Raw genomic sequence first — 25034 nt, forward strand, 5'->3', positions numbered from 1 at the left:
GGGATTGGGTCAGCTTCTCTCCCTGTCCCAGTGGGGAGACGGAAGTCCGGGGTGGAGAAAAATGAGATGAGTTGGGTGGCAGGTGAGTTGAGTGGGGTGGCAGGTGAGTTGAGCGGGCCTCGCAAATTCCTTCAGTCCCAGCTACTTACCACCTCTTGCTAGTTTAGGAAGCAGGATGTTCTGTGAGGTCTGCCCAGCTTCCCAGAATGCTCTCCTGGGGCTCACGCCAGTTAACCAGTACATTTTTTGTTGGCTATTTGGTAATTGTTTCTTTTGCCTACACCTTCATTAGGGATGCATGAAGGAGAAATGAGTTCAGGCCCAGGATATGGTACCGCTGGACCCCCCCAGTCTACCCCAAAACCATACCATCATTTCTAACATCCAGCATTATGGCACCCCAATTTCAACCAAAAGACAAGGACTAAAAAGCACGCATTGGGATTCATAACAAGGTCACAAATGACCATGAACGGAGCTGTGCCATTGGCATAGTAGGAAGCACCAGGCACTAATGAGATGGAAAGGGAGTGGGAGGTGAGAGAGAAGTGTTTATGGCCAACCCTTCCAGGGAACAGGAGGAGGGAGAAGGGTAGCAGTGGAGTGCATGGGGGTCAAGGCCAAGATGGGGAAGCAGTTGATGGGAATTGCTGGCAAAGAGGAAGCACAGGGAGGGCTAAAGTCAGGTCCCTGAGGAGGGCAGGGAGGAAGTTGGAAACACCCAGAGCACGAGGGAGGTGTTAGCTTTGGTTAGGTTACCCCTTCCATTCTAACAGTAGGACAAGAAGAGTCCTCTTGCGGGGCGCCTGGGTGGCTCAGTTGGTTGAGCATTTGTCTTCGGCTCAGGTCATGATCTCCCAGTCCTGGGATCCAGCCCCTAGTCAGGATCCCCATATCGGTAGCCCACTTCTCCCTCTCCCTCTGCCCCCCCCCATTCTTGCTCACTCTCTCTCTCTCTCACAAATAAATAAAATCTTTAAAAAAAAAGTCCTCTTGTATAGGCAAGTTTATAAATTTGGTGAAGAAAGTTGCAGGAGTTGCTGCCTGATGGCTGTTTTCTCTGTGACATTGGGGGTGCTTTCCTGGGCTAAGAGTGAGTCAGAGGTTTAAGGAGGATGGAGTTTGAAGGGAATCTTGGACAGTGTGCCAGGCAGGCAGTCCCAGGCAGGAGAGGCACAGGGAAGGGTAGCAGCTGGACTGATCCCAGTTTGGGGTTTTGCCAGGAGGCTGCAGTAGGAGGGCAGGAGGGCACGGAGGTTCATGATGATGGTGACAATGACGGAGTCTGGCAAGAGGGGTCTGCTGGGGAAGGTTGAGGTGTCATGGGTGGTGGAGCTCAGGGAGCAGGGAGAGAGACCTGGAGCAGAGTAAGAGAGCTAGAAGCTTCAGCCAAGCCATGGGATGGGTGTGGGCATAAAAGAGCAGGGCACAGCCCTGGGGTGCCCTGGTGTGCATGTGGGGGTGGGGGCTGGTCCGGCCGTGGCTTCCCATGCAGCCTGGTTTCTTCTGCACGATGTGAGCGTTGGCTTCTCTGGTGCGTGAGGGTCTATGTGGGGAGCTGACATGGGGGTTTCAGCACAGAACAAAAGGATCCCTAAGGCTTTGTCAGGTAACAGGGCACGCCAGGACAGAGCAGCCACCCCCTGGCAACACTCGGGAATGTGGGTGAAGTGTGGAAGACAGTCTCCTGACATCAGGAGTCTCAAGGAGGACACGAGAGCTTGAGTGAGAGGCTCTGACAGCAGGCTCTTGAGTCTGCATTCAGAAACTGGGGCGTAGGCGCAGGACGAGCGGCAGTTGGACTGCTCCCAGCTCGGGCTTTTCAGTCCCTGAGGCCCTGCTCTTCTCAGGTCTGCCGGTCCCCGCCAGGTCTTCTCCGACACCTGAGTCCACAGCCACTGGCAGACACCAGAAAGCAGCAAATGGCAGACTCCGTCCAGGGCTGCTGACATCTGGGTTTTCAATCAATTCATTTATCTACTTGACGATGGTGGATTATTAAAAACGAGGAAAATCTTCCCAGATCCCTGGCTAAGCCTGCATCTCTTATTGTCCCCCCTCCCTTTGATGGGTTAATATTCCCCCATGGGGAAAGCTGCCATCAACTAAGATTAGTTTTTTTTTTTTTTTTTTAAGATTTTGTTTATCTGAGAGAGAGAGAGAGAGAAATCGAGCATGAGCAGTGGGGAGGGGCAGAGGGAGAGGGAGAAGCAGACCTTCCACTGAGCAGGGAGCCTGGACAGGACAACGGCTGGGGAGCCAGGACCCTGAGTTCACCACCTGAGCTGAAGGCAGACACTTAACCGACTGAGCCACCCAGGCGCCCTCAGATTAATATTTTTCAAGGTGTTCAAGGAGCCTTGGCTCTAAAGATGTTTCAAGGACAAATGTTGAAAATAGCTTTGGAAAATCCCGCATTAACAACCCCCTCTCTTGGAGATTCACAAATTGCATTCACCTGCAAAAAGATCTGAAAAGTTTCATAGGAGAAAAAAACTTGAATTTTGTTTCAACTTTTAAAACCACAGAATCCCCGCCCTCTCCTCCTCCCATCATTACTCAGAACTAATATTCTGTGCATTTCACTCTGACAGACGCTAGTTCAAGAAACCACCTGCAGTAGACTCTTTCTGTGGACCCAGCACAATCAACTCGTGTGCTTGTTGAGGATTACATGGACCCTTGGTTATCTAGCGGGTATGTCCAAAATTGGCATTTAAATAGCTCTCTCTTGAGGAAGACTTGAAGCTCATTAAAGAGTGAGAATAATCCATGGCATGAATAGAAGCATTTTACATCTGTGAGAAAACCCACAGTCCAAGAGTCAAGTTAACTCACACCCACAGAGTGTACTGGACATGCTGCAGACAAGCATTCTCGGGGCCAGACGCAGCCTTATAAGGTGGCCTGACATTTTCTCATGGCCCAGGCCACCCTCCAAAAATATCCAGAGACAGAAGAGTGGGAACTGACCTCCCCGAACGTTTCAAAGATTAACAAGCAGGCTCTCCATTAAACAGGAGCTCTAACACCTGCTTTCCGACCGGCTCCAAAAGCCCTGCAGGGTCCATGCTGGGGAGGGTTCCGCGGTGAGAAGAGAACAAAAATGGAGCCTGGCAACACAATCCAAGCTGGCTTCCTTGCTCTAAAAGGAAGTGTAATTTTTTGGACCCCTCCAGAATATGCTTTAAGATCCGACTGCCTTTGCTTTATGTGGACAATAGAGACCCGTGATTAATTTTCACTCGTGTGCCTTTCTGCCCTTCGGGGTCCTGGGGCTGAAGCCGGGTTCCAAACGCCTCACTTCCAAGGCCCCGATCACTTGTGAGGTGCTGCCCCCCAGCGGCGGAGCCCAGCTACAGCAACGCAGGAACGGACTTCGGCCTTCAACCAAGTGCGGTATCTGGAAACGCATCTGGCCTGCATCCAGGAAGGTCCAAGATAGATGTGAAAGCGCTGGCCTGCTAATCAGTCTACGCTCTGGAACTAGTGAGCAGAAAACACAACTTCCAAACAGAAAGAGATTTACGAAATGGGCACTAGGTGCTTATATACACAGCCTTTCTCATATTTTATTTTTGCTCATTGAATGGGACTTTTTAGGGTGAACTGCCTTTTCTAGGGGAAAAAAAAAGATTATTTTTGGTAATGAGATCTGCCCCAATAATAATAAGGAGTAGCTTTCTAAATTTGAAAACAAAAAAGATTAGTCTCTCACATTAGAAGGAAGTGTTTGTCAAAGACCCATGCAGCAGCTCTCTCCTGTAACTCTGGTTCTCAGTTGCACGCAGGGGAACGTTAATAGGTACGGCTATTTTTGGTAAGAGTTGCTTAGAACAGTTTCTTCACCACTAAATTGTATGACAATGAGCCAGTCCATTTGTAAGGCTGGGAATTTTTTTTTTTTTAATAATATGAGGAATTGTAAAGCTAGTCTTCATTCTTGGTAAAGGGAACAGAACACCACAGCGGTATTTTTGGAACACTGTGTGTAACAGTAGGTCTCTTAATTACACTGATGGTAATTCCTCAGGCTAGAGCTTATTATGTTAGCATAGTACACATAATTGCCACAAAATATGACAATGACAAATTAGAAAGCCCTGGTTTCCCATTACCACCCTGAGATTGTCAAGGTTGTGTTTTCTGGGTAGCCTCTACTATTAACTCTACCATCTGTTCCTCAGCGTTAGTTGAAATGAGTCTTTTCATAAATGAAATGCCCATCTCTGAAACAGACTGGACTGTATACAAGAGGAGTGCTTCTACAACCACTGTGCTGGTAACGTCGAAGCCATGACCCCTTTGGAACAAGGACCACAGTCTGGGACGATGGCGATGGTTGACTCTGAGAAAGACCTGGCCGACCCAGCAGTGGGCATGTTAACCGCTGGAGGCACATGAGAAAGAGATCACTCAGGATCACCCACTAGACAACGCCCATCCCACCGACACATCAGGACTGTCATTTTGAGGTGAATAGGTCTGGGGTCTAGAACTAGCAGGGCGGAAGTGGCCCGATGGGGCGTATCCTGTCCGTGTCCCTCCCACCACTGCCTACTGTGAACTTGAGAATGCAAGAAGCAGTTCCTAGGATTGCTCTGTATTTGGAGGCATTTTCAGGAGGTACTTGACCACATCTTGTTTTCATATAAGATGAACATTGCCAGGCAACAATATTTCCCCTCTTAACTTGTATTAGAAAAGTCAGATTAAAAAACATTTCAAAAAAACCCACAACAACAACCCAAAACATTGTAAGACAAGGATCCTCAATCGTTTACTGACTTCCTTAGATTTCCTGGTCGCTTACATGAGTAATCCCTCTTGTCCTTCTGTGGCCAGGCTGAGGGGGGCTTGGTAAGCTTGAAGACTGGCAGGAAGAATGACTTTTTGGAAACCTCTTAATATAATCTATCTCTCCTGTGTAAGTGCATTATGAATGGCAGAAATAGATTTTAAACCTATCAGAGAAAGAACTGGAATCCATGACAAAACTGAAACTCTTCCATATTCCTACAACACCACGTTCAGGTCAACTTAATGTGAAAAGTCACTAGACTCACTGGTCAGTATTTCAAATCCAGGCAAAGCACACACCAGTTTATTTTGAAATGCAACACAGATCAGTATTTTATGAATACAACTTATTACTACATTATCAGGTAAAAACAGCTTCCAAATGCATGCATAGAAAGTTAGGCATAGTCTTTGAACTCCTTATTTCTAAATATACAAAATACATTTAAATTATATAATTTTAGTGAATCAAAGACTTATAAAATTACAATTTTGGTTTTCACAACATAGAAAAAATACAAAAATGGACTATATATATGGTTATATCATTTTTTACCCAAATTTCAAAGGAGCCGTATGTACTGGTTTTGATGTTTTATAATGTTTTATCTAGAAACTCAGAACTGAAAATAATTTGCAGGTTGTACCACATCAGTGCCCATCTTTTGTTATAAGTGAATAATCCACACAAACCAGGAGAGAGGAGGGCACCATCTTCACATGCCTCTTTACCTCTACATCTTCTAAACCCTTTCTGTGGGAAGCTCGCTCCAGAGGAACGGATTTTATCTGGAAGGACAGTGCTTTGTTCCATGACTAACTCTCCACGGTGCCTTTGATAATGGTGAGTACGTGTTAAACGAGTGATCCCAACCTGAGCAAACAGAACACAGCAAGATGCAGATTAGCAGCTCGTGTCTACAAAGCACAACTGCGTACCTCAAAGAATTCTCTGCCGGAAGGTGTCCCGGAAGAGGGGATCTGAAACACCCAACCAGGTGGGCGGTGGGGCAGATGATGCCTCTGACTATGTCCTGAAATGAAAACGGTAAGTCTGACAAAATACCCATTAAACACCGCCTTCCTCATTCACACTTTATAAGATGTGACAGTTGGTGGGGTTAGATGTTCTCAATTCATAAAAGAACACCATCACTTCAAAGGAGAAATTAGTTCATGTCAGAGATTAAGCAACCAGTTACCGCGAGAGGTGAATGAAGGACATGGCCCTGTGCACGCCTTACTTATCTGCCATGAGCATTTTAAATGTCGACGGACAAAAATACACACTGGGGTGGAGACCCTTTTTGAGGAGGGAGTTGCTTGCTGTGCTCTTTCTGCCAAAGTTCAATTTGATGCAACACCACTGTTTGCGACAGACTGTTCTTCATAAACAGTGACAAATTATAATAGAGAGGACTGAAGAAAACCCCCAATCCAGCGATCCTGGAAAACCTACATTTTCCATCGCATCTTCTATAACTATTCCAGAAACAACTGAAAAAAAATCTTACCCAAACTAAGTAATCAGACTAATATAACTCAAATTGTTTCTATTTTACAGTAGAAATATATTTTGGAAAAAGAGAAAGAAAAAACATGAAAAATCATCTTTCCTCTATATTTAGTGTATGAAGTACAAGAACAGATTCTAATCTCAACATGCCCAAGTTAAGAGTGCTGACTTAAAGAAGCAGAATTTTAATGTTCAATGCAAAAATAATTTTATTACATATCTCCTTGCATTAAATTTTAGGCTCCATACTTTCTTCTCATTTTCATCTTAATTATCAGGCTTCTCTGAAAATAACATTTAAAAATTAGTTTTCCATTATGACACTCTTCTGATATCAGCAATTATATTTTAAATAACTACTCAGTAAGCTAGGCTTTAAAAACTTTTAAGATCAACGATTTGAAAAAAAAGGGGGGAGAAAAGAATCCACAAAGAACATTCTGTGTTTAAAATTTAATGCACATCTGAACTTGGGCTTTACATTTTCATCAACCCTTTCTTGAAGAGTCTTAAATGCACAGTTGAGCAATTAAATGGTATGAAAACATGACGGTAATTAGACAAGGTCCACATGACCGAAGTATTTCTTGGCTGCTCCAACACACAGAGACGATACTGCTTTTAGCTCATGTCTGCCAAAGGGGAACACTTCGCTGCCTCTGGACTTACAGCTTGGTGGGAATTACACAGGACCAAAATGAGGAAAAGTATCCTAACAGAAGAGTTGAATGAAATTTAAAAATAAAATAATAAGGGTGTAGAAACCTATTCCTGAATGTTCTACAGGTCTACTTTTCTAAAGTAACACCTTCCATGTGCTTTCAATTACAGATTCTCTACCCCTTATGCGACTAGCCTGGCTTTGGGTCCATAAGTGAGAATAGCTATGGGTAAATACATTCCTCAGAGGTGCTCTGAGAATGACCCTGTGAAAGGTACTTGTCATTTACCAGCGATTGAGCGTTTCCTTTCTGAGAACTGTCACTGTGTTAAAATATGATTGAGGCTGAGCCCTAGATAAGATAGGTTCTCTATGATGTACACATACTTATTAAATTCAAGCACGTTTCTTAGTGGCAGGCAGTAAGGACCCAACTGAAAACAAACAAAAGGGTTCTAGTTGTTTTCAGATTACAGGTACGACCCCAAAGCTTCACAGACATATACATGGTATAATTCATTCACTAGATAGGAGGGGAGAGGTCCCAGCCATAACTTCATAACATTCCAGAGAACAAAATTTGCCGCTTCAAAAATACAGTTTCCAGCATGCAGTCAAGCACTTTGAAAAGGGAATGCAAAACACACTGCAGACTGGAACAGAACTCTACCGCAAGCCGGGCATTTGGCCGGTACGACTTGCTTACTCGGACTGTAACTCTCAAGCATTTAGTGTTACAGAGCTCTACTTATCAGATACATGAAGGAAACAGGAGGATACACAGCGCCACATCCCTTTCCAGCGCCATCATGAATATTGGGAGCTTCTGGTTGAAAGAGCATGCTGAAATGGACCGGCCAGGATGTTTTATGTAATAGTTTTTGTTGTTGTTTTAAATAAAATCCCAGGCCTGTGTGACACTGGATTTTGGTTTTTATTTTTTCAATATTTTAAAAATAGTTCTTACTTATTTTCTATGAAACGTATTGGGAACTCAAAAAGTCTGCAGCATTTCTTGTCGTCGAAAAGTTTGTTTTTTGGGGGTGCGCAGGAAGCAGGAGCTATTCAAATTTCTTGTGTTCTTCAGTATGAGAAAGGACCTTCCTTCTCTGGTGTATCATGTGGAAGTATAACTGGGGAAAAACTGAAAAAAAAGAAAGAACTGGTTAAGGGGAAGATCACTTAAAACTGCATGTTCTAGATAAAGCACGTGGACTTGGGGTCCTCTTTGACTCTACTTTCTCATCCAGCAACCGAGGAAGGGAATGCGATGGGCTTGGGTCAGGGGAGGAAAAATACACAGGGACTTACCTTTCCCTGGTTTAGCTGAAAGGGAAGGGCGGTCCGGACGGAAGTGACACACAGTACCATCACTAGCACTACCCATCGAGACGCCACAGAGCCGAAAAATAACCCTCTACCCTCTCTCATAGTATCTCTACATTTAGTCTCTGATTTTACAAGTAGGTGAATTCTAGTGACGGACTTATTATTCCTGTTTACAGAGGAGGAATTCAAGCCCCAGGGAGGACAGGTGACTTGCCTGGGGTTTCACAGCAAATTCCTTTTTTTTTTTTTTTTTTTTAAGATTTTTATGTATCTATTTGACAGAGATAGAGACAGCCAGTGAGAGAGGGAACACAAGCAGGGGGAGTGGGAGAGGAAGAAGCAGGCTCATAGCGGAAGAGCCTGATGTGGGGCTCGATCCCACATCGCCGGGATCACGCCCTGAGCCGGAGGCAGACGCTTAACCACTGTGCCACCCAGGCGCCTCTCACAGCAAATTCCTGACCAGGACCAGGCTCTGGGCTCCTGACACTCAGTCTAGTCCCTTCTGTCACCTGAGGGGATCTCCCAAAAGTACTTCCCGAGAAAGGTCGTTCTTTGAATGGGAAGACTGAGGAGGGGAAGAGGGCCAAGACATTTTACCTGAACATGAAGAAGCCAAGTTTGGATGTAGAAAGTCCTTATGAAAAGCAAGCACTAGAGATTCTGTTCTTGGTCATTTCTTTTTTTTCCCTTTAAATATTTTATTTATTTTAGAGAGAGAAAGAGCAAGCGTGGGCGCAAGCAAGCGGGGGCGGGGAGGGGGAGAGGGAGAGAGAATCTGAAGCAGACTCTACGCTCAGCACAGAGCCCAAAAGTACCACTCCATCTCACGACCCTGAGATCATGACCTGAGCCGAAGTCAAGAGTTGGACGCTTAACTGACTGAGCCACCCAGGGGCCCCTGTTCTTGGTCATTTCATAGGTTACTTTAAAAAGTTCTGGTTCTCAAAGAAACTGGGTGGTACCACCTCCCTAGGAGTATTTGGAAGCTGGGGGGAGGGGAGTAGATTAGAAGGAGGGAGATTACTGGCATTTAGCACACGAAGCAGGAATGCCAAAATCTGCAACATGTGACAGTCCCCCACAACTAAGAACTGTTCTACCCCAAATGCCTAGAGGATTCCTGCTGGGAAATGCCAGCTGAAGCTACCTGGCCTTCACAAGGTTACTGTGAACTGGGGGTTCAATACGCATGTAAAAAACTCCAGTGAGATGGTCTTAAATGTATACTATCCTTCTTTCTCTTCCCTTCCCTTCTCAACAGCTCCAATCTTCATTTTGTAGAAAGTAACCTGTATTTCCGGGGAGGTAATTTCTACTATTCCACTGACAGTTTCTTCCTTTTTTTTAAAAACCCAAACCCACGACCCTCAGGATCAAGACCTGAGCCGAAATCAAGAGACAGACGCCTAATTGACTGAGCCACCCAGGCGCCCCAACAGTTTCTTCCTTTTTAAATGGGTTCAAGTTGGCCACATTTCAAATGATCCTCCCAAAGTACTCAAGTACTCAAGACATCAGTGGGTGTGTGCGCACAGATCTGATAAACTGCAGAGAAGGCTGCGACGCTGAGCAGGGCTGCCATCCACTCCACTCGCTATTTGTAGGCAGGAAGTTATTCAGAGAAAAGACCCAGCTTGTGCATATAATTCAACAGGGGAGAGAACTATTCTGGTACGAAAGCCAGAAAATTTGACAAGCTCTATAATCTAAAAACTGGAAGTAAAGATATAATTAAACCATAAGGAATGCTAATTGCAATCATTTAAAAATGTGGGGCCAGTCATATTTCTATAGATATACTTTACTAAAGGGAAAATTTGTGGTCAAGTACACTAAGGACTTTTCCACTGGGTTGCAGGGGTGGCTAAAGCTTCCCTGCTAGTTCAGAGGGTCTGAGGAAGGATGACCTAGAACCATTCATCAGACCTTGGGTGGCAGTTAAAGCAAGATGGTGGAGTATCCTCATCCCCACAGGCAAGGGCCTGCTGGCTATCAGGAGGGCCAGAGGTCAGGAATGGAGGGCAGATATGGCCCTTTCAATTCTTTACAACTTCTGAGGTTTCTCAGTGCCCAAGCAAAGGAATGTGTGCGGGGGAGGCCAGGAGAATGGGGGCACTTGGGCTGGAGGTTCTCTGCAGTTCTAGGAATGACTTCTTAGTGATCAGAACTTGGCTGACACTGTCTCCATCTGAATTACCCACATGTTTAGACTGGACCCAACTGTAACGACTGAAACAATTCCAGATGCATGGCTACTCTTTTTTTTTTTTTAAGATTTTATTTATTTATTTGACAGAGAGAGACAGTGAGAGAGGGAACACAAGCAAGGGAGTGGGAGAGGGAGAAGCAGGCTTCCTGCTGAGCAGGGAGCCCGATGTGGGGCTCGATCCCAGGACCCTGGGATCATGACCTGAGCCTAAGGCAGATGCTTAACGGCTGAGCCACCCAGGCGCCCCATCGCTACTCTTTTTAACCATAGACAACAGTGAAGAAAAACCCCAAGACAATCTCAATCTGACAATAGGCTATTCTGAATTCTACCTTCTGCTCTCCCAGTCTAGGACACACGAAATGGAGATGGTCACTGTGCACTCGAGTGTTGTGGTGAGGGTAGGGGTTTCTCTAGGGAGACGAAAACTTGGAGGCTGACAGCAAATGGAAATGCTCTGCCCGGGGCAAGTTTTTTCTTGGTCTCTCTAAAAATCTGAGGTGTGGTTATGGTTACGGACAACCTGGACAGCACCCAGCTTCTCCGTGTCCTCACCCTACACCAGTGTTTCTCATTTCTCAGATTTTTTTTTTTTTTTTTTAAATCCCCACTCCTATTGGGTGGTAAAAGCCAACTTTACCGACCTGGGGGACAGGAACTGCAGACAGGACTTAGATGTCTACTGAGTCCCAGAGAGACTGTACATACTGCAGCTGCAGCAAAGCAGGAAAGGAGCGCCCTGCAGGGATTCCAAAGCACCCCAATATGACAAAACTCCTGGGGCCGTGGCTCACGGGCCACAATTTGGGCCACATGTGCAACAAAGCAACAATTAGTCAGGACCCTAAAGAAAGGGTGTTACTTTGTATAATACATGTGTATCACCAACTTCCCATTCAAGAAGATTAAAAGAAACTGAAGCTGTAGAAAGAAAACCAAATTTGGTAAAGAAGACTGATTTGTCAACAGCAACCCCTCTTAACTCTGCATTTTCTTCTTATAAATACAAAGTTTTGGCAAGTTGGAAATGTGCTGCTGGCTGGAATGAACTGTACAAACTGGTCTCAACATTAACAACCTAAACAACTAAAAACATGCAGGGCAACTGGCTCAGGTCAAAGGCATAATGAGCGCCAGCAGACACAAGTGATTTGTAGCAGAAGATGTGGCCTGGGCCGCCATCTTGCGCCTGGGTGCGGGGTCAGGCGTTGGGAGCAAATCTGTTCTTTATTTGAAATCAACCCTTTTTCTTGGTCTATAGCAGTTAAACTACCCTAAGAAAGAAATAACACAGACTTTAACCAAGCCAAGTTCTTACCAAAAGGAGGCTGGGAACCAAAGAAGGGGAAGGAACCAAGGTAAAGAAAGCCAACTCTGGTTGAGAGCCCCACCTGCCCCTTGTGTTTCCTCTCCTCTCTCCTCTCTGCATCTGAAGGCACAGAAGGAAAATCCTACAGAATGGGCTTTGTTTTCCTTCAGGAATCATAACACTAGGGAGGGTTGCTGTGCTTGACTAGGCTCCTTAACTAGATCAAGGGGGCAGGAGGCAGAGGCAAAAGACTGGGCACTGGTTGGCCACCAGAGAACAAAAAAAACTAGGAGGTACAGAGAGACTGAGCCTGTCCTGGAGAGCTGCTCCTGGAATGAAGACCCTCCTTCCTTGGCAGACTAAGGTCTTAGAGCAACTCTCAGGTAGGGGCCCCAGATTTCTTTCAATGTGGCAGCATCCTGCTATTGGTTTGATTTCATTACACCCTCCCTGCTCCTTTTCCAGTTATCCAATCTGGCATCTGTCTCTTATTCATTCAAACCTTATGCTGATTTTATTTTATTTTATTAAAGATATTATTTTGGGGGGGCAGCACTCAAACAGAGGGGCTCAATCCCAGGACTCTGGGCACATGACCTGAGCTGAAGTCAGACACTTAACCAACTGAGCCACCCAGACACCCCCTTATGCTGATTTTTTAAATAAATCCTGTGGTGCCCACTGGGATAATATATGTTAATATATGTTACTCTGGGTGTGGCAAAACTCCAATTGTTGCTTAGAGACTGGAAAATGAAACTCTAAGGGAACAAAACTAAAGAGATGAACTGTAAGCTAATTTTTATTAAATTTTTAGCTTCTTCCCTATTTATGACTTCTTTGAAAATCAACTGCCTTTTTCAATTTGAAGAGAAAAGGCCTTTGGGCACCATGGTTCCAGCACCAAAGAGGAGGGAGGACTCGATAATTAATAAAGAGTGGAAAATGAATCATTAAGCAGAACTGCTGTCTAAGAATTTCTCCAAGATAAACGCTCACATGAAATCTGGATGTAGTTTTTTCCCTCACAACGCATGAAATGCAATTTTCCATAGAGGGACACAAACATGTCGCTTACGATTGTTAGGATGATTCATTCAGTTCACGCTGTGGGCTGAAGAAAAATCCAACTTTCCTGTCTGAATTTAACCTGAGGTTTAGGGAAGAATATAGAATCTTATAGACCAAAATAAGATTCACAGTCACAGTGGCTACGGAAGTAGGTAAATGAGAAGAAACCTCAGACTTCATGTATTCTCGGGTAAAACAAAATCCTTTTGGATATGTGAAAATCAATCACAGGATTTTAAATGAATATCAGAATTCAAGAAAAGGACTAAACAACTCTTCCTCAGCAAACAGGACTCACTTCACAGAAGCCTCAAACATGGCCATTTCTCCCTGTTACCGAGCACGGGGGATAGGTACTTTTGATCATCTGTATTGAAACCTTTAGCAGTACTATTAAAATAACTGGAAACTGTTCTGAAGAGAACATTATGTCCTGTTCAGATGATTTTAGTGCCTATTTCCAAACAAGAAAATAAGGTATATAGAAAAAAAAAATTAATCTATTTTTATTTTGCTATTTGTTTCTAGTTAGCTGCTGATTCCTTAAAAATGAAGTGTCTATTTTGATATAATGAAAATGCAAAAATCTCTTTACAATGTTTTCCAAATACCATAACAAGCAGTTTCCAAAGACAGAAAAAGTCAAGGTAAGGTCTTTAATGGCCTTTTCTGTTTTGCACTCAGTACACTGCCCCAATAGGTAGTTCACCTTTCCTGGTATTCAGTTTCCAACCCACACACTGAGAAGGGCTGCATTTTGGCAACTGTATTGAGAAGGGTTCATCTTTATTCAATTACTACTACAGAAAATTCCCTCCGACAGTCAGCATTCAATAAAAACTAAAGCGTTCCTAATAAATTAGATTTACATTTACTTGGATATGGTATAAAAACATCCAAAGGCATTTGACTCTAATTATTGTAGAGCCAATTTTAAAAACATATATAAATATATGCATAATTGTTTACTTACTTGGAATGTAGGAGATCATTATCAGAATTAGGAATGCGTAATAGTCAAAGGAGAAATTGTATTTGTTAGGTAGACTGATGGAGTACAGGCCAGCCTGTCGGACAAAGGGCAAAGCGGCATATATTGTGAGCAGTTCTCCTGACACTCCCATTGGGTACAGCACAATGAAAAGTGTGTACCTAAAACAAAACAAAATATTCATGACTGAGGCTCGAAGCCAGCGTTAGTAGAAAGATACATTCCCACCCCTCTAATCAGTACTGGTCTTTCAGGAAGCTGTTATTTCTAAATTTTCCTGTTTACCCACTGTTTCTTTTCTTTTCTCTTTTCTTTCTTTTCTTTTCTCTTTTCTTTCTTTTCTTTTCTCTTCCTCCTCCCTCCCTTCCTCCCTCCCTCCTTCTCTCTCTCTCTCTCTCTCTCTCGCTTTCTTTCTTTTAAAAGTAGGTTCCATGTCCAATGCGGGGCTTGAACTCATGACCCTGAGATCAAGAGTCGCATGCTCTACTGACTGAGCCAGCCAGACGCCCTGCTCTGTTTACCCATTGTTTAAATTCAGGTTTTACATGCCAGTTTTTGAAAAGAGCCTATAGTAGGTATGTCTCTGAATGTTCTAAAATAAATGTGTTTCGTCAGCCTCAAAATTTGGTCCAACTAAATAAACGACATTCAATACAATTCCCTAAAATAATAAAGATGATGTCAATCATTGGTAAAGTCGGGGCACTGAGTCCTGATTTACAGAAGGGTCCTGCCCTGTGGCAGGGGTGGGAGTGGAGATAGGGGCTTTGCAGGGAGCTGGTGGGGCGGTGTTGGAGCATGTGTCTAGGAATCCCTACAAAGCACAGCACGTCGGTCTGTGCGCTGGAAAGAACAGCACATCCAGTGTGCTTCTACACCTACCAAATGTCTATACATAGCACCGTGAAAAATGAAATCTATGCCAATTTTAAAAACCTTAAAAAATTCACAATAGCTTTTGGTCACTGTGTAGTTTTTCAATAGAAAACCTCTGCAATGACTATTACATAGAATCCGCACCATTTTTTTTTTTTTTTTTTACTTCAAAAAGGAGTTCTCTATGTTTCAAAAAGAATTCAGAGAGAAGTTCATCCTATGGAACTAACTGGGAATCATTCGGAGGTGTTAAGTATTGCTAAAGAAACCAGCAGCTCGAATTTTAAAGAGGCTCTGGCTGTTTGTGGCTGACAAGCAAGCAAACTTCCAGGTGCAGAAGTTGTGCCGAGAAATCAGTGACAAAGAATGGAAGCCGTGTTTCCGGTATTCCCCGAGGCCAACTTCAGCTATGCTAAAGAGGATGGTGGAATGGGAAGATTCTTCCATAGGCCCTGGACAACCATGGGCAAAAGAGTCATTCTCCTCTGTTAAGATCAGGGCTTGGCCAGCAAACTCTCCCTGTAACAGAGCAGACGGCTCCCACAGCGCCTCCCCAGGTTGGTAAGTTAGCAACTGCCATCTCTCCCCATTCTTCCCTTTTCCTGAGAAAACTACGTGCTGGGGCGGGGGGTGGGAAAGAAAGGGGTCTGCACACTTGAAATGCTGGAAACACTTGGTTTATATCTCTAATTTAATCACCAAATTCAAAAGTTGCCTGGGAACTACCATTTTCCTTCTAGGAAATGAGGCATTGGGCCCCAAGAACAATTTTGATCCTTTTGCTTTGTCACTCTCCCCACAGTCCTCTCCAACTCAGAAAACTACTCACAACTATCTCATGAATTAGCTCAGATAAACAGATGAACTGTCAGCCTTTACCCAATTCATAATATTACTGGCAAAAATTATCAAAGCAAAATCAAATTGCTAACAAGATAAAACTGCATGTAACATTGGTTATTAATTAAAAATTAAGAGTCATAGCTTGGCAAAATTGAGACTAGGAGAATTGGACTTGGTTCAAAAAAACATAAAGGCAGGAGCTCATCAGTAAAACTTGATATGAACAAAAAAGAGATGTTACATCAAATCTCTATTGAATAATTTAAATGAAAATAACTGATCCAATAAAAATAACTTAAGTATATCAAACTTAAAACAGTGTTTCTATTAATCAAAGTTAAGTAGCGTCCCTTATCCTGATCATCAATCCCAACTACTGTCTCCTACAATTAAAAAAACAAAACAAAACTGAAAGACAGTTGATATCATACAACTTTATTTTTAGGAGCTTGGAGGCAATATTTAGCAATAAAGGACAAATACAGTGATGGGTCATTTCAAAAGTTCATCTTCATCCCATGTACTGTACCTGGCCCATTTGATGAGGTAAGGCAGATGGTTTAACAGACTGAAAGTGTAAAAGGAGTAACGGATAATTTCTGTGATTGTCCAGGCAATAACAAACAGGAGGACACTGTCTTCACTCTGCACCTGAAGGAAAAGGAAAACAAAAGCAAAGCAAACACATAAAACATTTTTAACAAAGAAGCACTCCCAGTGTGCGGCGCCAGCCCCCTGCTCCCTTGTAGAGCTGGGTGGTTGAGCAAGTGGACACAGCTCCGGTCTGATCATCAGTGGCCACAGAACAGGAAGAGCTTTGCCACATCCAGGAACACGTGCCTATGAGAGCAACTGTGTAGAGCCAAGTGAATGAGGGCAAGTGAGAAGAACTCGGCTTACTGATGAGTAAGAGAAGCAGCAACAGGAATTCCATGAGCTAGAGGCCACAGGAAAAAACGAACACAGATGAGTGAGTTTTGTCTGTGGGCCTCCTGCGGAGAATGTGGACTGATGTTAGTGGGAGCCAAGACTAGTTAGATAAGAGGTAGAAGGGCACATCGGTGGAAAGCTTGGGGTCTGTCCATTAATAAGAATTTTAATTTGATTTGCACGACAACTAAGAGTCTGAGGAAATTTCAAAGAAGTAGGAATGTCGTGACTGAGACACAACTGAAGACGAGGCTCACTCACTGGGTAGGACAAATTCAAGTGAGGAAAGAAGAGTAGAGAGCACCTGGAAGGCTGGGCTCATTTATTCTCTCCCACTGGTGACTTTTTCCCCCAGATGAAGCCTGGTTTAACTTAAAAATTATAAAAGCTTCCACGCTGACCACAGGAGGTGGCTACAGCCAGAAGGGCTCTGGAATTTCCAACTTCCTCTGAATCACTTTCATGCTGAAAATGCAATGAACTTTAAAACAGCCCCCCACCCCAGGTGGTTTTTGGGGGCTGTTCTCACTAGATGCCTTGGACTGCACATCTCAGGTGGAAACGTACTTCTGCTGCCCTGGCATTTGCTTTCAGTACCTCCACCAGCCCCCCAGCCAGGTTTATAATGATCCTGGATCCAGGCTTGAAGACCAGTAATAAGAAACTACCCTGCACCCAATTCACTCACGTTGCCTTGTATTCGAAACAGGCAGTTAGAGAGCTGGATGTGACTAAGAAATTCCACTGAGTGAATGCAACAGATTTTGACAAGATGGATCTTCTCTGTCTCATCCTAACGCCTGATACAACAAAGGTACAGTATTCTAACTTTAACTTTACTTCTGTGCATTTGCAATGCGAATAGTTTTTAGCACTTATATTCTTCCTCAGAAAGTGTACATGGAGCGATCCACCTACACAATAAAATAACTAGTCATTTACATACCTATTAACTAAATTGCTCTGACAAAGAATTTCATAAATGCACAGTTACTAATCCCTAAAAATAATAAGAATTTTACATTGTCAAGAGCAAGAGTACTTTTTGTTTTCCTGGTGCTCTTATATTAGCCAAAGTGAAACCTAAACACCTCTGAAGCTTTTATGTTTCATTTTTCAGTCTGTCCCCAAATCCTTGCTTAAAACCCATCTATACTAAAACACAATTTTTAGAGCACATTTTGCTTTTTGATGTATTTTGTAATCCTCTTCATCCTTGAGGTTTATTTTACAGCTATGGGATGAAGCTTTGCTTAAAGATCTCTGGGCTGCAGCAGAAAGTTCTTTCAATATTTTGCATTCTAATCATCTTGAAAGCAGGGAACGTGTTTTATTCATCTTCTGATTCCCAAAAGCACTTTGTGCTTTTCACAAGTAGGAAGCTCAATAAATGTTTGTGGAGCAAACAAATTCAATTCTCATCAGGTCACCCCAAGACTAAGTTCCTGCTTTTGATACCTAATATTTGTTTCTGTGTAGTCTTCAGTGGCCTTCAGAAAGACAAGTAAAAAGTAAACAAACCCCCCTCAAACCCTGCACTTTGATCCAGCCTAATCTGACTCATTCCCCGCCCCCCGCCCCACCAAAAGAACTATGACAAGCTCAGACTCAGGCTGAATTTGTGAAAGCAGCTGCTCCCGGAGCCCAGCTGGGAAGACCATGTTATAATTTTAAAAAGACAGAATGGGGGAAATGGCCATTTTATAAAAATGATATCTTCAGACCAACAGGAAATACAGCACTGTTATTAAGAAGGGACTTGGGAAGGGGCGCCTGGGTGGCTCAGTCAGTTAAGAGTCCAACTCTTGATTTCTCAAGTCTTGTTCTCAGAGTCATGAGCTCAAGCCCCACACTGGATTCCACGCTGGGCGTGGAGCCTACTTCAATAAGAAACAACAGCAAAAACAAGATACTTGGGTAAATGTTGGAGATCAAGCTTATCTGATTTGAAGACAATTATCCAGTGACACAAAACAGGGGCAGAATGTAATGAGCTGAAGCTAGTAAGATGAATGAGACTCAAACAAGTATTTGTACACCTGTGTTCACAGGAGCGTTATTCACAACAGCCTAAAGGTGGAAACAGCCCAAATGCCCATCAACAGTTGAATCCATAAATAAATGTGGTATATACATGCAATGTATATTAGTCTTATAAAGTCAGGGAATTCTGACACATGCTACAACATGGATGAACGCTGAACACAATTTGCTAAGTGAAATAAGTCAGTCACAAAAGGACAAATACTATACGATCTTGTTCATATGGTACCCAGAGTAGTCAAATTCTGGGAGACAGAAAGTAGAAGCAGAAGGCTGCCAGGGGCTAGGGGTGGGAGGAAATAGGGAATAATGCTTAGTGGGTACAGAGTTTTGGTTTGGGAAGATGAAAAACGTTCTGGAGATGGATGGTGGTGATGATTACACAACCAAGGCAATGTACTTACTGCACCTGAACCATACACTTAAACATGGTTAAAATGGTTAAATTTTGCTATCTGTGGTTTACCACAACAAAAAACCCCCAGTAAGATAAAATTTAACCAGGTTAACTGTAAATTATCCATGATTCAGCAATAACAAAATGACTCTAGTACAGAATGGGGAAGACCCAGCTTATGGAATCCAAGAGACAGGTTGTTGGTGAACTGCAAGCTTCATGCATGCCCACAGGGTGCAGGCGGTTCCTCAGATGACCGCCCGACCAGGCGACCAGGCAACCAGGCAACCAGGCAGCCAAGCAGCCAAGCAGTATTTGGCCACATTAACAGTCTCATCCCAATGATTCCATTCCAAATGGATTAGATCCCACCCAGGGATCGAAGCAGGTTATAAGAACCCCTGAACTAGCAAGCTTACTTTGGAAAGGAGAGGGTTAACTACATGAAAACACGTAAATGAATGTTGTGTGCAAGAGGCATACACAAGACTAATGGTAGACCTAACAGGGGTAAAATACCTGGTTCAAAATAAGAGCTGTGTAACAAACCAGATGACTAATAAAATAGGCCACCACCTAAAGCTGCATGCTCCCAGACCCTTGACACAGCCAAACTGAACCTGCTCAGGAGAAAGCGCTGTGAGGGGTGGAAAGCTGCCCTGGACAGTGGCAGCCGAGGGCTTCCAGCTGCTGTTCTTTGGAGAGGAGTGTGCGAATAACCTGTACATGGGAAAGGCATGAAACTCTGGCTAATACTAACTTCCTTGCATAGGTGGAAATTTTTTTAGTTGGAAAAAAAATGGGTAGAGACTTTAAATAGTACCTCTTAAAATTAATCTGCCTTTATCAAAGAAGGTGAGAGAAGAGAGAATAACTTTAAGACCTCCCTTCGTTATTGACTGCTGAGGGTACACCAGGGCATAGTTCCCTGGCTCTTTACTCCCTGACCTTAAGGTCTTCAGGGCTGCCGGGACTTTCTCAGTTGGCTCGCTCAGCCCCTGGCACAGTCTGCACACAAAGACATGTGCGGAGTCTGTGCCCCTTCACTTGAATCATACCTTCTATTTTCTTTTAATTTCTTTCTTTCTTTTTTTTTGAAAGCAGGAGTTGGGAACATTTTTCTAACAACTGGGGAGCCCTCTTTCTATCAAGGGCCAGTGACTCAGAGAAAAAAGATCAATGAGGCAAAAAAAAACCCCAAAAAACCTCAAACAACAACAACAACAAACAAACCAGCCAGCTTAGTTTTGGAAGGGTTTTTGGAGGGGCTAAGGCCTAGGATTATAAAAAGTTCAACCCAGGGGCACCCAGGGGCTCAGCTGGTTAAGAGCTTGGGTAAGGTCAAGATCTGGGTCCTGGGATTTAGCGCCCTCCCCCCCAATGAGCCCCACATGGGGCTTCCTGCTCAGCAGGGAGCCTGCTTCTCCCTCTCCCTCTGCCCACCCCCCCCATGTGCAAGTGCTCTCTCTCTCTCAAATGGATAAATAAAATCTTAAAAAAAAAAAAGTTCAACCCAGCTCCTTTTTGAATTAGGAACCAGAAACACAGAATTTTGTTAATTATCAAGAATAAGAGGTTTAATATGCCTGCACAAAGATGCGCCGGCTAACGGTGCCACAGCATTACCCAGAACAGCCGAAAAGTAAAAACCGCTCAAATGTGCATCAACCGTAAATGGATAAACAAAACGTGACATAATCCATACAATGCAATACTATTTGGTCACACTTAAAGGAAAGAAATACTGATACATGCTACAATACAGACGAACTTCAAAAACACGACGCTAACTGAAAGACACCAACTGCCAACGATCTCATTTATATGAAATGTCCAGAAAAGGCAAATCTAGAGACAGAAAGATTATTGGTTGCCAGACGCTGGGACTGGGAATGAACTTTTAAAAGCCATGAGGATCATAGTGAGGTGGCAGAAATTCTCTAGAACTGGTAACACAACTTGGTAAATCTACTAAAAAGCATTGAATTGTACCTAAAATGGTGAACTTGATGGTATGTAAATTATACCTCCATAAAGGTTTTTTAAATTAATTAATTAATTAATTATTTTTTAAAAAAGATTTTATTTATTTATTTGACACAGAGAGACAGCCAGCGAGAGAGGGAACACAAGCAGGGGGAGTGGGAGAGGAAGAAGCAGGCTCCCAGCGGAGGAGCCCGATGTGGGGCTCGATCCCAGAACGCCAGGATCACACCCTGAGCTGAAGGCAGATGCTTAACGACTGCGCCACCCAGGCGTCCCCATAAAGGTTTTTTTAAAAGAATATGTTTATTTAAAAAAATTTTTTTTTTAAGTAATCTCTACGCCCAACAGGGGCTTGAAGTCATGACCGCTTTTGAGATTGCACTCTACCAACTGAGCCAGCCAGGCACTCTGATGTTTACCTTAAATTACATTATTGCCTTTTAAGAGAAAAGGGGGTATTAGGGCAAAAGTGGGGGAGGGAGATAAAGGAGGATTATCAAGGTTTACAAAAGAAAAGAGGGGGACAAAGGGTTGGTTGCCAAAAACGTCCTGAGGCCATGTTTCAAAGGTGCAACTTCACAATCATGGCACAAATCGGGGAGTGGGCGTGGGGCAGCTCTGCCCGCCAGGAAACCTTCCTCTGCCTGGTGCAGTCAGCGAGTTGCGTACTGGACCCTCCACGCTGCAGAAGCCAGGTTTCCGTCCCTGGCTCTACAGCGAGGGAGGAGGCGCTGGGTGTGGGCGGCTTGTGTAATTTAGCCAAGGGAGTTTACACAGAAATTCAAGCTGGAGAAACAAATGGGGGCAAGAGAAAAACCTTTACACACAAATAGCATCATATGTTTGACTTTAAAAGGCTCAGGGAGTATCAGTACATGAAAAGCTGTCATTTTTATTACATTCAAAGAAAAACAGATGGTGCCACAAAGAAAATCACTATTGTAGAACCCCTATTCTTCCTAGCATTTTGTAACCCACTGCTTACCACTCCGCTTATTTCAAAGAAATACCCTTATCAGGCTTTATGGTAAGTGTTCTTTCCTCTCCTTAATACCCCCTTCATTTGTGAAGACAGGAGATTTTGGTAAAATCTAAGAGGCGAGGAGTAGAGTCTGTTCTTGGCAGAACTCTGAAGAGTATGTTTGTCTTAAGTCTGCTCAGGCTGCCGTAATAAAATACCACAGACTGGCGGCTTAAACAACAGAAATGTGTTTTCTCACAGTTCTACAGGCTGGAAGTCCAAGATCAAGGTGCCAGCATGTTGGGTTTCTGGTGAGGGGTCTCCTCCTGGTTTACAGCTGGTGCCTTATCACCACCGTGTTCTCATGGGGCAGGATGGGAGGGGAGAGCTCTCCGGGGTCTCTTCTTCTAGCGGGACCAATGTCCTCCTGAGGACCCCACCCTCATGACCTCATCTAAACCTAAGTACCTCCCACAGGGCCTACCTCCAAATACCACAACACTGGGGGTTAGAGATTCCACACACAAATTTGGGGGGATCACAATTCAGCCCACGGCAATGTTCCCAACCAGATGTTGGCAAACTTCTTCTGAAAAAGACTAAATAACAAATATTTTAGGCTTTGCTGTCACATGTCGACTTTATCATGTATTCATCTTTGTTGTTTTTTACACCCTTTAGAAACAAAAAACCATTACAAATTACGGGCTAGATTTGACCCACAGGCCAACCCCTGTTCTAGGTTCATTAGACTGCCCCCTCCCAACTTTCCTTTCCTATGACCTGTTAATCTCTACAAATGTCATTCTTCAGCCTTCCTTTGACAGACTGTGTGTGTCAGGGGAGGGGGTCAATATATCTATAACCAATGGACACTATGAAGAAAGGAAGTACACATAAGCATGTTTTTCATGTTATATCATCTTAGAATCTCAGTAATCTCTTTTTTTTGTCTGTGGTAAAATACACATAAAATTTACTACTTTAGCCATTTTAGAGCATGTAATTTAGTGGCATTAAGTACATTGAGCATGTTGTACGACCACCACCACTATCCATCTCAAGAGCTTTTCATCATCCCAAACAGTGTACCCACTAATAACCCCATTCCGCCCCTCTAGTCCCTGGTAACCACTAGTCTACTTTGTCTTTAAGAATTTGCTTATTCTAGGTACCTCATTTAAGGGGAATCATACAATATGTGTTCTCCTTTGTCTGGCTTATTTAACATAATACCTTCAAGGTTCATCCATGTTGTAGTATGTTCCAGAATTTCTTTTACTTATTTTTTATTCTTTTTTTGGAGAGAGAGAGAGACAGAGTGAGCGAGCACAGGGCAGGGAGGGGCAGAGGGAGAGTGAGAATCTTAAGCAGGCACCACGCCCAGCGCAGAGGCCAACACAGGGCTCCATCTCACAACCCTGAGATCATGACTGAGTTAAAATCAAGAGCTGGATGTTTAACCAAGCCACCCAGGTGCCCCAGAAAATTTCTTCCCTTTTAAAAGCTGAATAATATTCCATTGTTTGTGTACATTATATTTTACTTGTTCAATTATTTATGGACATTTGGGCTGTTTCCACTTTTTGGCTATTGTGAATAATGTTGCTATGAACATGGGTGTACATCACAGTACCCTGTTTTTTGTTCTTTTGGGCATGTATCTAGGAGTGCAATTGCTGGGTCATATGGTAATTCTATATTTAGGAATTACCTAAATTCCTTTGAGGAATTGCTAAACTTTCCATAGGGGCTACATCATTTTACACTCCCAGCAACAGTGCACAAGGGTTCCAATTCTTCCCATCTTCATCAACACTGGTCATTTTCTTTCTTTTCTTTTCTTTTTTTTTTTATGATCGCAGTTATCCTAGTGAGTACAAAGTGGCATCTCACTGTGCCTTTGAAACACAGTCCCTAATGGTTATTGATGTTGAGTATTTTTTCATGTGCTTACTGGGTCATTTGTCTATCTGTATATCTTCTCTTGAGTAATGTCTAGTCAAGTCCTTGGACTATTTTTAATTGTTTTTTTTTTTTAATAATTCTTTTTTTTTTTTTTTAAGAATTTATTTATTTGAAAGAGAGCATGAGCGGGGCTGAGGGAAAGGGACAAGCAGACTCCCTGAGCAGGGAGGTCGATGCGGGGCTCGATCCTAGGACCTTGAGATCATGGCCTGAGCCTAAGGCTGATGCTTAACCAGCTGAGCCACCCAGGTACCCCTGAATAATCCCTTTTTAATAATTTTAGTGACAACAGCAGTAAAAATAATAATTATACTCAATAGTTACTGAACTCTTACTGTATACCAAGCATATTTTTACATATATTACCTCATTAAATCCCCATTTTACAGATGAGGCAAGTGAGGCTTACAGAAATTGAACCCAATGAACTCTGAACAGTACACACACACACACACACACACACACACACACACACACCCCTACTGTTATGCGGAGAACAACTCTCTTATGAAACCAAGAAAACTTCAAAGGAACCCATATACAGGAGCCAAGAATAGGTAAGTGTGACAATCTCCTAGTATTACAAAAGCTATTAAGTTTTCCAAAAAATGTGGCCCACCTCTGAAGAGGAGACACTGAAGGAACTAAGTGGAATAGGCTCACTGAAAAGGACTGAGTAAAGTATGAAAAATTCCAGATCACCGCTGTCCAGATATCTTGAATATATCCACGAAATGAACTTAGTCACAAATCAACTGACTTGAGATAGAAACCAACATAAGAACTTGAAACCAACCCTAATGAACTCCCTACAGTTAGTGTGAATCTTCTTCCCTGAGGCTTGCTTTGCTAATGATCTTCACTGCTTTTTTGTTTTAGCCCTGTTTCACTTCCTGGGTTTAACTTATTGCCAAGACCCCTAAAATCTATCTCAAACGCTTGTTTCCTTTTCTATCTCTGCTCTGCAGGAATCAGACTATAAAATATGATTTGAATGGAACTCATAAAAACAAAGATAAAAAAGAAAATGAGAAAAAAGAAAGAATGGAATACCTTGTGGGACAAGCCTCTGGTTTCCAGAGAAGTGATCACCCCAATCATTTCAAATTTGTTTCTGGATAGGCATTAAGGTTCACCTAAG

At 43.2% G+C, this 25034-nt stretch overlaps 1 protein-coding gene and 1 long non-coding RNA gene across 2 annotated transcripts in view; one reads left to right on the forward strand and one right to left on the reverse strand.

Moving 5' to 3' along the window:
* Positions 1 to 607: 607 nt before the first annotated feature.
* On the forward strand, positions 608 to 6212 carry LOC121100407. The gene is made up of 2 exons (XR_005832196.1): positions 608 to 810; positions 2347 to 6212. It is a non-coding gene; the product is annotated as an uncharacterized LOC121100407 (long non-coding RNA).
* The window catches only part of HACD2 (3-hydroxyacyl-CoA dehydratase 2), a 110501-nt gene continuing 90549 nt past the window's right edge, over positions 5083 to 25034 (reverse strand). Inside the window, exons 5-7 of the mRNA XM_040621333.1 lie at positions 16138 to 16259; positions 13872 to 14050; positions 5083 to 8121 (exon numbers count right to left, since the gene is read on the reverse strand). Coding sequence (XP_040477267.1) covers positions 8039 to 8121; positions 13872 to 14050; positions 16138 to 16259 — 384 coding nt within the window. The 3' untranslated portion in view covers positions 5083 to 8038. The remainder of the gene's footprint in view (positions 8122 to 13871; positions 14051 to 16137; positions 16260 to 25034) is intronic.

This window comes from Ursus maritimus, unplaced genomic scaffold, assembly GCF_017311325.1.
Source record: "Ursus maritimus isolate PB19 unplaced genomic scaffold, ASM1731132v1 scaffold_4, whole genome shotgun sequence".
Lineage (NCBI taxonomy): Eukaryota > Metazoa > Chordata > Mammalia > Carnivora > Ursidae > Ursus > Ursus maritimus.